The sequence below is a fragment of the Helianthus annuus genome, chromosome 14 (genome assembly GCF_002127325.2).
Source record: "Helianthus annuus cultivar XRQ/B chromosome 14, HanXRQr2.0-SUNRISE, whole genome shotgun sequence".
NCBI classification, from domain to species: Eukaryota; Viridiplantae; Streptophyta; class Magnoliopsida; order Asterales; family Asteraceae; genus Helianthus; species Helianthus annuus.
This window is the reverse complement of record NC_035446.2, coordinates 138,641,809-138,656,762: the sequence shown is the minus strand read 5'-3', so window position 1 is coordinate 138,656,762 and position 14,954 is coordinate 138,641,809. Positions and strand designations below refer to the sequence as shown.

The following is a 14,954-nucleotide window of genomic DNA, read 5'->3' as shown; positions in this document are numbered from 1 at the left end:
TAGTCGCAATATTTCTTGGAATTCTTATCGCCCGGGTTTCGGAGTTTTGGTGGAGCGGGAAAGTTTGCTCCTTCCGCACTGAGGATTTCACTGGGTGTTTTGGAGAGGTCTAATAAGTTGTAAAACCGTGACCCGGAGCTTCTTCCACGTGGAGGTCTGTCGTTTCTGTTGTAGGGGTGCGATCGTCCCCTGCTCCCAGATGGGATTTTATCAAACACCGACCCACCGTTTTTCTTCCAGGAAGACATCTTGTGATCTGATTCCGGAGCTGGGTTACATGCGTTTTTGCCTCGAGCGAAAGCTCTGGCTCGTTCCATGAGTACTTCCATCGTTTTTGGGAGATTTTCATGCAACTTCTCGACCAGCTGATTGTTACAGACACCGTGATAAAAGCCGGAGATCCGTAGCTGATCAACTACTCCGCTGATCTGCATGCTTTCCCGGTTGAACCGGTCGATGAAACTGTCCAAAGATTCCCCGTCCTTTCTCCGAATGTTATGAACTTCGGTGATTTCTTTGGAGTAGTGCCTTTGCTGACTAAAATTCTAGAGAAATAATCTTCGGAACTCTTCGAAATCGTTGATCTCTCCTTCATTCAATGCATCGAACCATACTCGAGCAGCTCCAATCAGTGTTTGTGCGAACATGAAACACCATGCTGGCATCGGCCACTGTTCTACTCGTGCGGCTCCGTCGAAATCGAACATGTGATCGTCTGGATCAGTTGTGCCATCATACTTTTTTACTGTAGTTGGCATCTTGAGCTTCGGAGGAAGTTTAGCGTGCGTTATGCGAGCGCTAAATTTTGACTTGGCAGTCATGGAAACTGGATGGTATGGCTTGGTGAGTTCCGGATCATTAATTACATCCATCTGTGCTTCATTTCGTATTGCCATTGCTGGCGTTGGTCCGGACGAACCCTGCACGTACCCAGTGTAAATTTCCGAGGTGACTACTGTGGAGAAAGTAGGAGGGGTGAACATTGTAGGACCCATGGTCCTTGTCGGCGCTTCTTCTTGAAACAACCTGGTTCGTAGACCGAGGATTTGTTCATCTCTAGCCTGCTGTGCTTTCAATCGTCGCAAAAGACTTGCATTTTTGGATAGAAACTCCGCATCAAACTCGGATGTTTGCGAAGTAGGAATTAGAACAAAAGGCAAAGTTGTTCCCGGCCCTGAGCTTAAAGCAGCTCAGGTTATGGAAACGTTACTTGCTGGCGCTGTAGTTTGCGTACTAACAGTTGTGGATCCCAGATTCACAGAACCTGAGGCCGCCATTTGTCAGTTCTTTGCTCAAGAAATTCACCTGAGTGAAGGACTAAGAGCTTTAAGATCGGATGGCGCCAATTGAAGAACCAAAAAATCGTGTCAAGGCCGGAGCCTGTAAACGAGGGTTTGGATCTTGTGGAAAAACTTGGGAAACAGTCCTGCAAAATAGAAAACCGTTAGGCTCGTCGCAGAGATGGGAGGGCCCCTCTGCGACCACCCTCCGGCGTGAGGATAAGTATTGGTAGAGAGAGAAATTAGAGTGAGAAAATAAGGACGAAGGTTCAGAAAATCGTACTTGGCTTTGTACTTGGCGGGGTATTTATAATAGTCAACTGAGATGACGTCATTCGTCCAGACGCACTTGAGTGGAGGTTCGTCTCCGGAGGTGCTTGGTGTGGAACGGACATGTTTCAGATGTCCGTCCCAATGGAGTCCGGTTCGTCCCAAGGATCATGTCCGGTTTCGGATATGTATCTTCATACCTGTTGCATATGTAAGTCAAATTGAATGCAAAAATCAGTTCAAATCCTAGCAAAATCATAAAATTTATGCAAAATATTCATCTGAAGAGTACAACTAAAAATTGATACCTTATTAGACCTTTGGCCAACCTTCCTATCGCTTAGGTTACCGCCAAATCGTCATTATTCAGAAAGTAAATCAACCAAGGAACCAAAATATTTAAAGATTTCCGTCCGATTTTATCAATTTCGAAACCCTAGGCAATATCCTCTATAAATATGTCGGTTCCAGATCCGGCGAAGACTATCGTTGTTCAATCTCCGGAGTAGAAATCTGGCAGACGAATCGAGTCGTCGTAATAGTCGCGGATACACGGAACACCTATTGCGTCCGCGGAAATTGTGCCTAAGGCTTCGGCCTCGCTGGCGTTCTGTTTATCTGAACCGGAAGAGGCGTCTTTAGAATCATCTGAGTTTTGGGAGACATTGGAAGTGACGTCGGCGGCTGTGATGATAGAGGCTGTGGTTCCCATCGGCGGCAATGAAGATGACTCCATATGAAGTAAGAAACTGGTTGTTGGTGATAGGCAGATGTAGGTTAGGAAAACTGAAAACCCGGAACTGTAGTTAAGACCTTACGCAAATTGTTTATATAGTATAATACCGGTATAAACCGGCCGGTTATACCAGTTAAATCGGATATCAGGCACGAGTCTGGTACAATAAAGGCCGGTAAAACATGAATACAGTATGTCTTATGTATCGACGGTAATCCGGTTCTACCGGTTCGAACCGTTAAACCGGTTTGCATTATCTTAAGATTTGATTTCTTAATTTTAATAAAATACGATATTAAGGTAATATTGATCTTCCATATTTCCGATAATTAACCTAGTACCTTCTATTCCAATATTTTATCGTTGTTGAAACTGTTACTCACATCGTACAATGCAATATTGTTTATAACTAATAAAAATATTATTAGAATGCTTAATAGTTTACAATAAAAATAGTTGTTTTTAGATGAACTATGAACAGTTACATATATCCTAGTTGAGATTGGATTGTTTTTTAGATGGATTTGTATTTTATGAAATTTATAGGGTTAACTAGTAATCCGGTTCAACCGCCCGATACAACCTGGTTCAACCGGTTAAACCATTTTAGAGCCCAACCCGGTATGACTTAAAAACCGGTTTTTAAAAATTGCTAACATCAGATGTGTAGATAGTAGATAGATTTTCAAGCTTGAGTTTGGCTAAGGATTAGACTGGTTTATTATTTAGTGTGGTGGTTAAGGTCGACACAATCTCTTTGAGTGTGACCCGTATTTGGGTTCAAAGTTCAAACCATACCCGGTTACAATAAAAGAACCCAAAACCCCCTCAAAGAAACTAAACCCTACTACTACATATCTTCTTCTTCTTCTACGCCGTATCTTCTTCGTCTGCTTTCCTTGGGACGCCGCTGGTGCTACTCCACATTACCTGTTGTTCTCTCTGGCTCTGGTTGCGTTGTTTGAATTAATTTCCATCAAACAGTCAACTAAAGTCTTCAAACATTCACACTCGTTGCGCCACCTATGGCTATCTTAGAGCAAAACCCTAATCCCCAAATTGAAACCGGCAGCAAGAAAAAACGAAAGAGGAACAAGAACAAAAAGAAGAGTGTAGAGGAAGAGTCTGATCTCGCACATGAACCACAGGCTGTTAATGACAGTGAGAAGGAAGAAGAAGATGAAGCAGCAGCAGAGGTGATAGAAAAAAAGAGCAAGAAGAAGAAGAAAAAGAATAAACCAACTGAAGAAGAAGAAGAAGAAGCAGTTGCTGATGAAATTGAAAACAAACAAGAAGGTTTGAAAGCGGAGACAAAGAAGGTGAAGAAGAGTGGTGCTGATTCTGGGATTATGAGTAGTGATTTATTTACTAGTTTGTCATTGTCTGAACCAACAATGAAAGCTATTGCAGATATTGGCTTTCAGAATATGACTCAGGTAAAGTTTATATCCTTCAGTTCAATTATTGTATAAACATTTGTTGTTTTTTAACCTTTGTATGTGCAGATTCAAGCCAGGACAATTCCTCCTCTTTTGGAAGACAAAGATGTTCTTGGGGCTGCAAGAACAGGTTCTGGTAAAACACTAGCTTTTCTTGTACCCGCGGTTGAGTTGTTATATAAACTTAAGTTTTCTCCTCGTAATGGGACCGGTGTTGTTGTCATTTGCCCGACACGGGAGCTTGCCATACAGGTTACCATATGTTCTGCTGCTTATTAGTTTATTCTTGTTTAGAGTTTTCGGTTAATCATGGTTTGTGATTTTGATTGATTGTACAGACTCATGCGGTTGCAAGTGATCTGCTTAAGTATCACTCGCAGACTCTTGGGCTGGTTATAGGTGGTGCGGCTCGAAGAGGCGAAGCGGATCGACTTGTTAAGGGAGTGAATTTGTTGGTGGCTACCCCTGGTAGACTTCTTGATCATCTGCAGAACACCAAAGGCTTTATCTATAAGAACCTCAAGGTAGGTACACTGTAAACCGTTCTTTTGTCTCCAAATATCCAGCTTTATTAAAATGTAGATAGTTTATGACCATGTAGTTTGATCAAGAAACACTTGTAGTTAAGTTTTATATTTCGATTTTGCAGTGCTTTGTGATTGATGAAGCTGATAGAATTTTGGAAGCTAACTTTGAAGAGGAAATGAAGCAGATAATTAAAATCCTACCAACGGTATGGCTTGTTGCAGCTAGATTATTTTTGTCAAACTAGACCGTTCCACTTATTTTTCAGATCACCATGCATGTGTTGTAATTCGTATAACATTCAGTTTTATTACCTCAGTCTTGCATTATTGTTGAGCTAAACTTACTGAGGTTTTTATAATCTGCAGGAGAGGCAAACTGCCCTCTTTTCTGCTACCCAGACAAAGAAGGTAAACTTCTTTTTTAGTCGATTAATAAGTTGTGATCTTTCTGTTGTGTCTTTAGTTCAACTTTTGTTTTCCATCTCTCGTTGATACCATCCGTTTTTAGTAGTCGTTTTACATGGTAACAACATAGCTTACATAGGTAACAATGGAAGAACTATACATTGAATCATAAACCTCAATTGTATGCATTCATTCCCGTAATATATGTGTGGGTACTGGGTACCGTATTACAGTGAGATATTTCTAAGGGAATAAAGGGAACCTATTATCTGGTTACGGGTTTATTAGTGACTGATATTTTGATGAATTTTACAATGATGATTATAATTCCCTTAGCGTTTCACAATTTTCATCTGTAGAAAGATTGTTTCGGAACTGAAAAGTAGTATTTGATCGCTCTGTTAGGAGCTTTTATAATAATTCTTATATTTTTACTCTGTTGTTGATTGATGTTGGTATTTATGTTTTTTTTTTAATTTCAGGTTGAAGATCTTGCTCGCTTGTCATTTCGGAATACTCCGGTTTATATTGACGTAGATGATGGGAGGTCTAGGGTAAACAAATTAACTATTGTAGTTGTTTATGTTTAGTTCGTTTATATGAGCTAATAATTATATTATGGTGTTGATTAGGTGACCAATGAAGGCTTGCAACAAGGTTATTGTGTGATACCAAGTGCAAAGCGATTTGTACTTCTTTACTCTTTTTTGAAAAGGAATTTGTCAAAGAAAGTGATGGTTTTCTTTTCTTCATGCAATTCGGTTACATTTCACTCTGACCTTCTCAAGTACATTCACGTGGATTGTTTTGATATTCATGGGAAGCAAAAACAGCAGAAACGAACTTCTACGTTCTTTGACTTCTGCAAAGCAGAAAAAGGAATCTTGTTGTGTACTGATGTTGCTGCTCGTGGCCTTGACATCCCTGCTGTGGTATGAACATTATTTTCTACCTAATTAATCTTTAATTTTTTAATTTTTTTATAAGTTATCTCAGGTAAATGAGAGTACGAGACCCACAATTACTTTGAATATTTTTGTATGTATTATTTTTTTTCAATGTGCATATCATTAAGGATTTCTTTTTTGCTTATAGGACTGGATTATCCAGTATGATCCTCCAGATGAACCAAAGGTCAATGTCTTATCTTCATCTTTTTTTAAATTTATGATTGTATTTTTTGTTAATCTTACACTTGTCTTCTAATAATTTCAGGAATATATTCATCGAGTAGGTCGAACTGCTCGTGGAGAAGGTGCAAAAGGAAATGCCCTACTTTTCCTTATCCCGGAAGAGTTACAGTTTCTTCGATACCTCAAGGTGTTGTGTTGTGAAATTATAATAATTTAATCTATGCTCTTTTAACTTGTTTGGTTCTAACTTGGTATTTAATTTTTGGTGTGATATAAACCAACAAACCAATTTTCTAATCAATGTTGATCGGTGTTTCGGTCATTAGGCTGCAAAAGTACCAGTTAAGGAGTACGAGTTTGATGAGAAGAAGATGGCTAATGTACAATCTCACCTGGTATGTAATTTGATTTGAAACATTAGTTATAGGTAGGTCAGGTGATGTATTGTTTTGTTTCATTTTATTATGTGTGTGATGCTGGTGTTGGTGCAGGAAAAATTGGTCAGCAGCAACTATTACTTGAACAAATCGGCTAAAGAAGCATATAGATCCTACTTGTTAGCTTATAACTCACACTCCATGAAGGACATCTTTAACGTTCACCGTCTCGATATGCAGGTTTTTATCCTTACTTTTTTTCACTGTGGGCCCTCGATATGCAGGTTTTTATTCTTAGTTGATGAAAACTGTATGTATTGATGACAGGCGGTTGCAGCGTCTTTCTGCTTTTCAAACCCTCCAAAAGTAAACCTGAACATAGACAGCAATGCATCAAAGTTCAGGCAGAAAGCACCCAAATTAAAAGGAAAAAGCCGAAATGGATTTAGCGAAAGCAATCCATATGGCAGAAGCCACAGTGATGACAAAACCCAAGTCGTAAGATATTAGCAGCAGCAGCAGCATCGACGGCCACCCATGCCCATATTCAAGCTGTTTAAGTTAGTTATTTACTATTCGTTTTTGTGTTCTTGCTACATTTTCGTGTATTCAAGTTTATTATTTTTTTTGTATACCAAGGATTATTGGTTGGCCCCATTTTTGTTCCGAGAATTTCAGCACTATATACTTCTGGGTCTTATCGTTTTTACCTCTGAAATACTCTTTAATTATAGAGTAGAAAATATTTGGAGTATGGTCGTGGTATTATTCGAAAAAACAATTAAAAAAACTAAACTACAATAACCAAGTGACTAGTATGCTTGAGCGATTTGGCATATTGTACTTTACCTAATTTTTTCGAAACATTTAGGTGCTCTTTGTTTTCTTCAAGAAAAGCTTCCCGGTCTCTTGTCTACATGGCGCAGACCATGCGCAAACCTTTTGTTTTGCAGATTGTTTGTTTTTCAGAATAGATTTTATTTAAAAAGGTCTACGCGTCCTCTTCTCCCAAACAAATACGGACCTTCCACTTTTAAACACTTCAAACCTCTTTTCACAAAAACACATACATAACAAAACCCCAGCACATCTCCTCCACCACTCTCCTCCTCCCACCGCTGCCGCCGTCTTCATGTAGTATCGCAGTCACCGGACATCAATGTTTTTTCGGCTTCGTATAGACATGTATGGTGGTTTTTTCGAATGACATCAATATATTTGTAGACTGTGACTGAATTAAAGAAGTAACGTGAGAAAATAGAATGAAAATAGCTTTTGCGGAACTTTTGGGCCGGCGGCATCAACCACTGTAATTTTGCTATAGGATAGAGCTCGAAGAACACAACGTGCTTTTGAGTTGCCCAATGTTTAATTGTGCATTAAAAACTAGACTTAAAAATAATATTTTTATTGAAAGCACAGGTAGTAAATGAGAAACTCATACTTTAAAATAATATTTTGTATTAAATTAAAAGTATTAGTAAATAAGAAATCAGTGACTACTATTTACAGTAAATGGTTATTTAGTTTATTTAGTTTTTATTAGTAAATAAGCAACTCAGTGACTACTATTTACAGTAATGGTTATTTAATTTAGTTTATTATGTTGAAAAAGCGTTCTTCCAATAAAATTTGGTCGAAGATGTAATGCAATGTTTTCAAAAGATGAAAACTCGTATGGAACAACCGTAAGTAGTATTTTATAACCAGTAAAACCATTTAATTTATATTGTGTGTTTTTAAATTTCTAATGACGATGTTTCTTTTATTATCGTATCTTATTTTTATTATGTGATGAACCTTACCCGACCTGAACCGTTGAACCGACCCGAAAATTCTTATGGTCGATTTTATGAAACTGGAACATACAAAAACAGTGACAACTTTGACAAAAATTCCTGGATCCACCACTGGGTGGTTGGGCTGGGTGAGGAATTAGATAATTAGTGGCTAATAATAGTTTTCACCCTGTCATAAAATCAACTTTGTACTAGTGCTTGTTAGTTTTTTTTTTTTTTGTTTTTCTGAATTTTGATGTTAATTTTCAGATTTATAATGTGGTTTTTTTTTTCTGAATTTTGATGTTAGTTTTCATAATTTATAATGCTTTTTTTTTCCTGAATTTTGATGTTAATTTTCAGTTTATGATGCCTATTATGTTGTTTGGTGTTATTTCAGTAGTTCGCAGAAGTTAAAAAAAACATTCTTCTTCTTGCAGACTGCAGAGTTTTGGTCCACCTCTTCTGCCACAGATGTCTGCAGTTGTGGTCCGCACACTGCAGACATTTTACCTCTGAAAAAACAAACAACACCTTAGTGTGTCACATCTGCAGCAACACCTCATGCATACTGGCTCTATTCGGGTGGGAGGGATGCCTGATAATAGTGCAATGATCATCTTTCACTTGGATTGGTTCCATGGATCGCCTTATGTCTTCGGAAATTACCAAGTGCAACGACTGTACAAAACCATTTCAATCACGATGAGGAGGTCCATTTTCTATTTGAAACTGGTGTAGAGCTCATAGTCTCAAACTCATAGCTTACAAAGATCATCGCTCACGTTTTACCATCATTACGTTGGCACCATCATTTAAGAATTGTTAGGAATAATGATACCTGAAATTTATAATCGCTTTGAGACTCCTCGTCACAGGTTGTATGTGTGCTTATGAAGTTAAATTATGATGAAACTAAACAATTATATTTTTGTAAATATATTTTTATGAATAATATCTTAAAAGCTATAATTTATGTTATAGTGTTATTTATTTATTTATTATTATTATTATTTAAGTTTATTTTCCCATCCTTTATTTAAGTTTATTTTCCCATCCTTTATAAAGTAACAAACTCAGCGGAACCACCTGATCATATCCATCTTCACTAGGCGTAATACCTATACACCAATTTAGGAGAAAACAAAATAAATATGGAAAACCCCCTTGTGAGAATTGAACCCAAGACCTATTGGTCCCAAAGCCTTATCCTACCTCAAGATGCTATGAAGCAATGAGCACTTTACCGCTACTGTTGAAACAAAAAGCTTAATGTTAAAAGTACTCATCTAATCTCACCAATGATTTCTTGGCCTGGTGGTTAAGGGGGAGGTGGGAACCTTCGCTTCTCTTGGAGGTCTTGGGTTCAAGTCAAGGCAAGGGCGGTTTTAGTACTAACTTGCTGATACTAACATACTAACTACTAACCCGGTGAGCGATATCTATCTTAACTGTACGCCATTCAAAAAAAAAATCATTTAATCTCCACCGACATCAATGGAGTGGTGGTCCATTGGCAAAGACAAAGCCTTTAAAAATTTTGGGAGAGGAGCAGTGGCGAAGCTTGAAAATTTCCACCGGGGGTCGGAAAGTACCGGATCTATTTTTTTTCTATCGCGTTGTTTCGAGGTGATATGTTCGGGTCAGACGTCGGTGATCCGTTTCGGGTCGGATCGGGTCAAACATTAATATCAAATAAAAACGTTCTCAAACATTAAAATGAATTGTTTAACAAACAAATAAACAAAGACACAAAAACATTAAAAAGCAGAGATGAAGGTGGGTACCCGGTTCTCCTGGATGAAGAATTATAGTTCTGCCCGTCTTCCTTTAAGATTTTTGAATTCTTCAATTATGGACCCCGAATCAAAGTTCACAACAATCTCTCTTTTTATGTAAATGACCATACCGTTTGCTAGATACCGATCTGACATCTTATTGCGAAGACAATTCTTAAATATTTTCATTGCAAACGTTTAATCTCATTGTTTCCATCAACAATTCCCTCTACTTGTTCTTCATTCTTTCTTTTGAAAAAAGAAGTTATGCTTTTGTACTTCCCATAGCATAATCTAATAACACAACAAATTAACAAATCATCATAAATTTCAAACTCTAATTTCTATCTAAATCAATGTCACACCCCAACCGATGGCGGAAACATCGGGATGAGACGAAGTGTGTAGATTGCTCAAAACGTCATAACACTATGTGACAATAATTAATTTATATTCAAATTTCATTTCAAAACTAAAAGTCGTACATGATTCAAAAGAAAATAACAACATTGTTTCATAACATAACATAACAAACAAAATGATAGATTCCTAAACTTGTTTCATGAATCATCCATACTTCAATAATCAACCTGCAACATGTATTAAAATAGAGTTTCAATGCAAAAGCAAAGAGCGAGTATACAAGTTTGTTTACATAGCATAATAGAATAAAAACTCATATCCAACACGAACATAACAAAATAGTTTCAATGTGCTAGTTTACGTAGTCCAAGTGATAGCCCAAGTTTCCCAATGCGTTTAAAGTACCTAACCCAAAGCTTAACGGGAGGTTGTTATGTCTCCTCCTAACAATACCCCAAAGACTAACGGGGAGGTGCATTACTCCTATAGCGCTACTATTGTTAAGGCGGAACTACACACAAGAATCAAACGTTCACATTGCACAAAAAGTCTCAAGATTCACAAGTTTCATGTTTCATGTTTAAATGGATAGAGTAAGTTTCAAATAAGTTTCAAGTGTCGTGTGCGTTTAATATAGAATACATGTTGCACCCAAAGTGTTAAAAGTAGAAATGGGTTCGAGTATACTCACGGTTTACAAGAGGTGACTTGAAGTTCCGAGAGCAAGTTTGTAGATGAGTTAGTTTGGAGCACCTTGTCCTTCTACACAAGGAAACGTAGGTGTGTGAGTTTGGCGTATACGGAAGATTATAGATTCGGAGTTTTTAAAATATAAAGAAAGTAACATAGGTGAAAATAATCATCTTGTACACATAACTCTTGTTCTTGACACTATTAAAACTCAAAAGAGTTGGTATGATTTCATGGATTCTAAGATCCATTAGAGTCGTAACAAGGGCATGGTCATAGATGATGTAACGTCCACTTAACAAATAACTCTTAAGTCATCATCAAGTCTTAGTTACTTAGATGTATACGTATAGAATAACTTAGATATTATATAGTTGTACAAGTCTTAAGATTCAAGCATGAGGTAGGAGATTAATGTCTCCATTTAGGTACCTCTTTGTGTCATAGAATACATACATGAGGTAGGAAGAACAAGCTTCCATTTAGGCACCTCTATTGTTCACCACTACACTTGTTGTTATAAACAACAAGGAGGGTCATGAACATACAAGTATCAAAGTATTAACAACAACTAATCTATAGTAAAACATCAAGTAATGAGTGGATTCTTATGAAGGATAGCCCAAGTTAATCCAACCATCACACATTCAACAAGTTTCACACTTGAACATTACTTGTGGGTAAAACCCTAATTAAAACAGAAGGTTTATGAGGTTTTAACCTCTGATTTAGATGTCTCAACCATGTTTTTAAGCTTAACCAACCATAAGAGGGGTTGTAAGCATTAGGACATTGGTTTGAGATGTGATTCACACAAGTTAGATGAAGTTTGCATAAGTTTGAAACAAAACAGAAAGTTTTAGTCCATTTTAGGGCAAATCCAAGCCTGATTCTTCCAAGGAAAAACCAAGGATTCAAACCCAAGGAAATAACAAAGCAATAGGAAGAAGAACCAAGTGATTTGGTTGAGAAATGAGCAAGTTACACTCACTTTAGTAAAGCTTCACGAATCTGTCCAAAACTCAGATTCTCAGCTGATTAGAGAGCAATTTAGTGAAGATTTAGGAGTTGTGAAAGTGTAAAGAGGGTTGGAGAAGGTGGGTATTTATAATGGAAGAGTTAGAAGGTGATTGGAGGTGATTAGAGGTGGATTAAAGGTGATTGGGTGAGGTTGGAGAGTTGGATTTCGTGCAAAATTTGAAAGAAAACACAAGTCTGCCGAAACAAGGCGCTCGCGTAGCGCTAGCAACCAGGCTATACCTGTCGCGCTACGCTAGCACATGGATTATGAAATTAAGTTTGAAAAATGACAATTTGGCCCCTGTAGTTCATAGTTTAGGGTTTTTAAGAGTTTTAGGGGATGTTCTTGTCATATAAGCATTGTTTAAGGGCAAGACAAGTATGATTATCATAAACCAAGTATAATTGAGTGCATGAATGTCGAAATTAAGTATCGTTCTCGTTCAAAACACGTTCAATGCATAAGTTTAGTTTAATTACAAGTTTCGCACATAGTTTTCAAGAATCATGATTAAACATAGATTGATTCACCAAATCGAACATACGAGTATACATAGAATGCGTTTAAAATAGATGTAACAAAATATAAGCTTCATCAATGATCCAAGTCTCGATTTGATAAAGATTACAAAGAAAGAAACGATTACAAGAATACAAAGTTTCCAAAAATTAGAATTACGAATCAAACTTTCTATAAATGGAAAGTACAAAATAGCCGGGCGTTACAGTCTCCCCTCCTTTAGGAAATTTCGTCCCAAAATTTAGGAAGACGTAGGGAAAAGATGAGGATACTTTGACTTCATATCCTTTTTGAGTTCCCATGTAAATTCAGCGCCACGTTTTCCTTCCCATCTAACTTTGACGATAGGAATCTTGCTGCGCCTTAATAGCTTGACTTCTTGCTCAACGATTTCCACTGGTTTTTCCACAAAATGCATAGTATCGTTGATTTGAAGATCTTCGAGAGGAACTTGAAGTCCTTCATCAGCGAGACATTTCTTTAGGTTCGAGACGTGGAACGTTGGATGAACGTTGCTGAGCTCTTGGGGTAAGTCGAGTCGATAAGCCACCTTACCAATCCTTTCGAGTATCTTGAAAGGACCGACATAACGAGGGGCAAGTTTTCCCTTTTTACCAAAACGAACCACTCCTTTCCAAGGAGATACTTTGAGTAGGACATGGTCCCCAACGTTGAACTCCATTGGTTTTCGTCCCTTGTCAGCATAGCTCTTTTGACGATTTCGAGCCTTGAGTAGATTGTCACGGATTTGGAGAATCTTATCCGTTGCCTCTTGTATGATCTCAGGGCCAGAAAAATGCTTATCACCAATCTCGTGCCAGCTTAAAGGAGATCGGCATTTGCGACCATACAATGCCTCGAAAGGAGCCATTTGAATACTAGAGTGGTAGCTATTGTTGTACGAGAACTCGATCAAAGGTAAATGCACATCCCAACTACCACCAAAGTCGATGACACAAGAACGGAGCATGTCCTCTAGGGTTTGGATAGTACGTTCAGTCTGTCCATCCGTTTGAGGATGAAAGGCCGTACTGAGATTTAAATGAGTACCCATAGCGGACTGAAAAGTTTGCCAGAGACGCGAAGTGAATCGACCATCACGATCAGAAATGATGTCGAGAGGAACACCATGATGGCGTATGACTTCATTGGTAAAGATATGAGCAAGTCGTTCAACCTTGAAATCCTCACGAATGGGAATGAATTGTGCAGACTTGGTCAAACGATCAATGACCACCCAAATACTATCGTAACCAGCAGGTGTACGAGGAAGTTTAGTTATGAAGTCCATCGCAATGCTATCCCATTTCCAAACAGGGATTTCAGGTTGTTCGAGTAGACCAGAAGGTCGTTGATGCTCGGCTTTGACTTTCGAACAGGTAAGACACTTAGAAACGTACACAGCAATGTCTCTCTTCATACCAGGCCACCAATAGGATGTACGTAGATTATGGTACATCTTGTCGGCGCCAGGATGAATTGAGTACCTAGATTTGTGTGCTTCGTTCATGATAAGGTCACGAAGATTGTCGCGATCTGGGATCCAGACGCGATCACAACAATAGAGAAGACCATCAGGTTTCGAAACGAGTTGACTTTCAGAAGCTCCACGTATTTCTACAGCCATGGAACCTTCATTGATAGACGAGTATTGCGCTTCACGAATACGATTGTGAAGATCGCTCGAGATATGAAAACAACGAATGACATCTACATGAGCTTTACGACTAAGTGCATCGGCCACGACATTCGCCTTACCAGGATGGTAGCGAATCTCGCAATCATAGTCGTTAAGTAATTCCACCCAACGTCGCTGTCGCATATTGAGTTCTTTTTGGTCAAAGATGTGTTGCAGGCTCTTATGGTCAGTGAAAACCACACACTTAGTACCATATAGGTAGTGTCGCCAAATCTTTAACGCAAAAACAACTGCGCCAAGCTCGAGGTCGTGGGTAGTATAATTTTTCTCATGTATTTTGAGTTGGCGAGAGGCGTAAGCGATGACTTTGTCTCGTTGCATGAGCACACAACCAAGACCACGATTTGATGCATCACAATACACCACGAAATCATCATTCCCATCAGGGAGAGCGAGAATAGGAGCGTTGCAAAGCAAGTCCTTGAGAGTTTGAAAAGATTCCTCTTGCTCAGGACCCCAAGCAAAAGGTTTCTCCTTTTGAGTCAACGAAGTGAGAGGAACGGCGATCTTGAAAAATTCGAGATGAATCGACGGTAATAACCCGCCAATCCTAAGAAAGAACGGATTTCAGAAGGAGATTTAGGCGCGGTCCAATTCTTCACAGCTTCGATTTTTGCAGGGTCGACATGGATTCCTTTTTCACTAACAACGTGTCCAAGGAATTGAACTTATTTGATCCAAAACTCGCATTTAGAAAACTTAGCGTATAAACGTTCACCACGCAAAAGTTCGAGTATAAGACGAAGATGACGCTCATGATCGGCTCGAGATTTAGAATAAATGAGGATATCGTCAATAAAGACGATTACGAAGCGATCCAAGTAAGGTTTACAAACACGATTCATGAGGTCCATGAACACAGCGGGTGCGTTGGTTAAGCCAAAAGGCATAACCACGAACTCGTAATGTCCATAGCGAGTACGAAAAGCAGTTTTGGGA

At 38.5% G+C, this 14,954-nt stretch overlaps 1 protein-coding gene across 1 annotated transcript; it reads left to right on the top strand.

Annotated features, from left to right (window-relative positions):
* Positions 1 to 3,098: 3,098 nt before the first annotated feature.
* On the top strand, positions 3,099 to 6,876 carry LOC110903892 (DEAD-box ATP-dependent RNA helicase 51). Its single transcript, XM_022149687.2, has 12 exons — positions 3,099 to 3,722; positions 3,792 to 3,977; positions 4,064 to 4,249; positions 4,375 to 4,458; positions 4,619 to 4,660; positions 5,140 to 5,211; positions 5,290 to 5,589; positions 5,753 to 5,791; positions 5,873 to 5,977; positions 6,117 to 6,185; positions 6,282 to 6,407; positions 6,495 to 6,876. Exons 1-12 carry the CDS (start codon positions 3,312 to 3,314, stop codon positions 6,675 to 6,677), a joined length of 1,803 nt encoding a protein of 600 aa, XP_022005379.1. The 5' UTR covers positions 3,099 to 3,311; the 3' UTR covers positions 6,678 to 6,876.
* The last annotated feature ends 8,078 nt before the right edge of the window (positions 6,877 to 14,954 follow it).

Coding starts and splice junctions, on each gene's coding strand:
- LOC110903892 (XM_022149687.2), top strand. CDS start 3,312: ATGGCTATCTTAGAGCAAAACCCTAATCCCCAAATTGAAACCGGCAGC. Junction 4,661..5,139: donor CTGCTACCCAGACAAAGAAG/GTAAACTTCTTT, acceptor TTTTAATTTCAG/GTTGAAGATCTTGCTCGCTT. Junction 5,792..5,872: donor ATCCTCCAGATGAACCAAAG/GTCAATGTCTTA, acceptor TAATAATTTCAG/GAATATATTCATCGAGTAGG.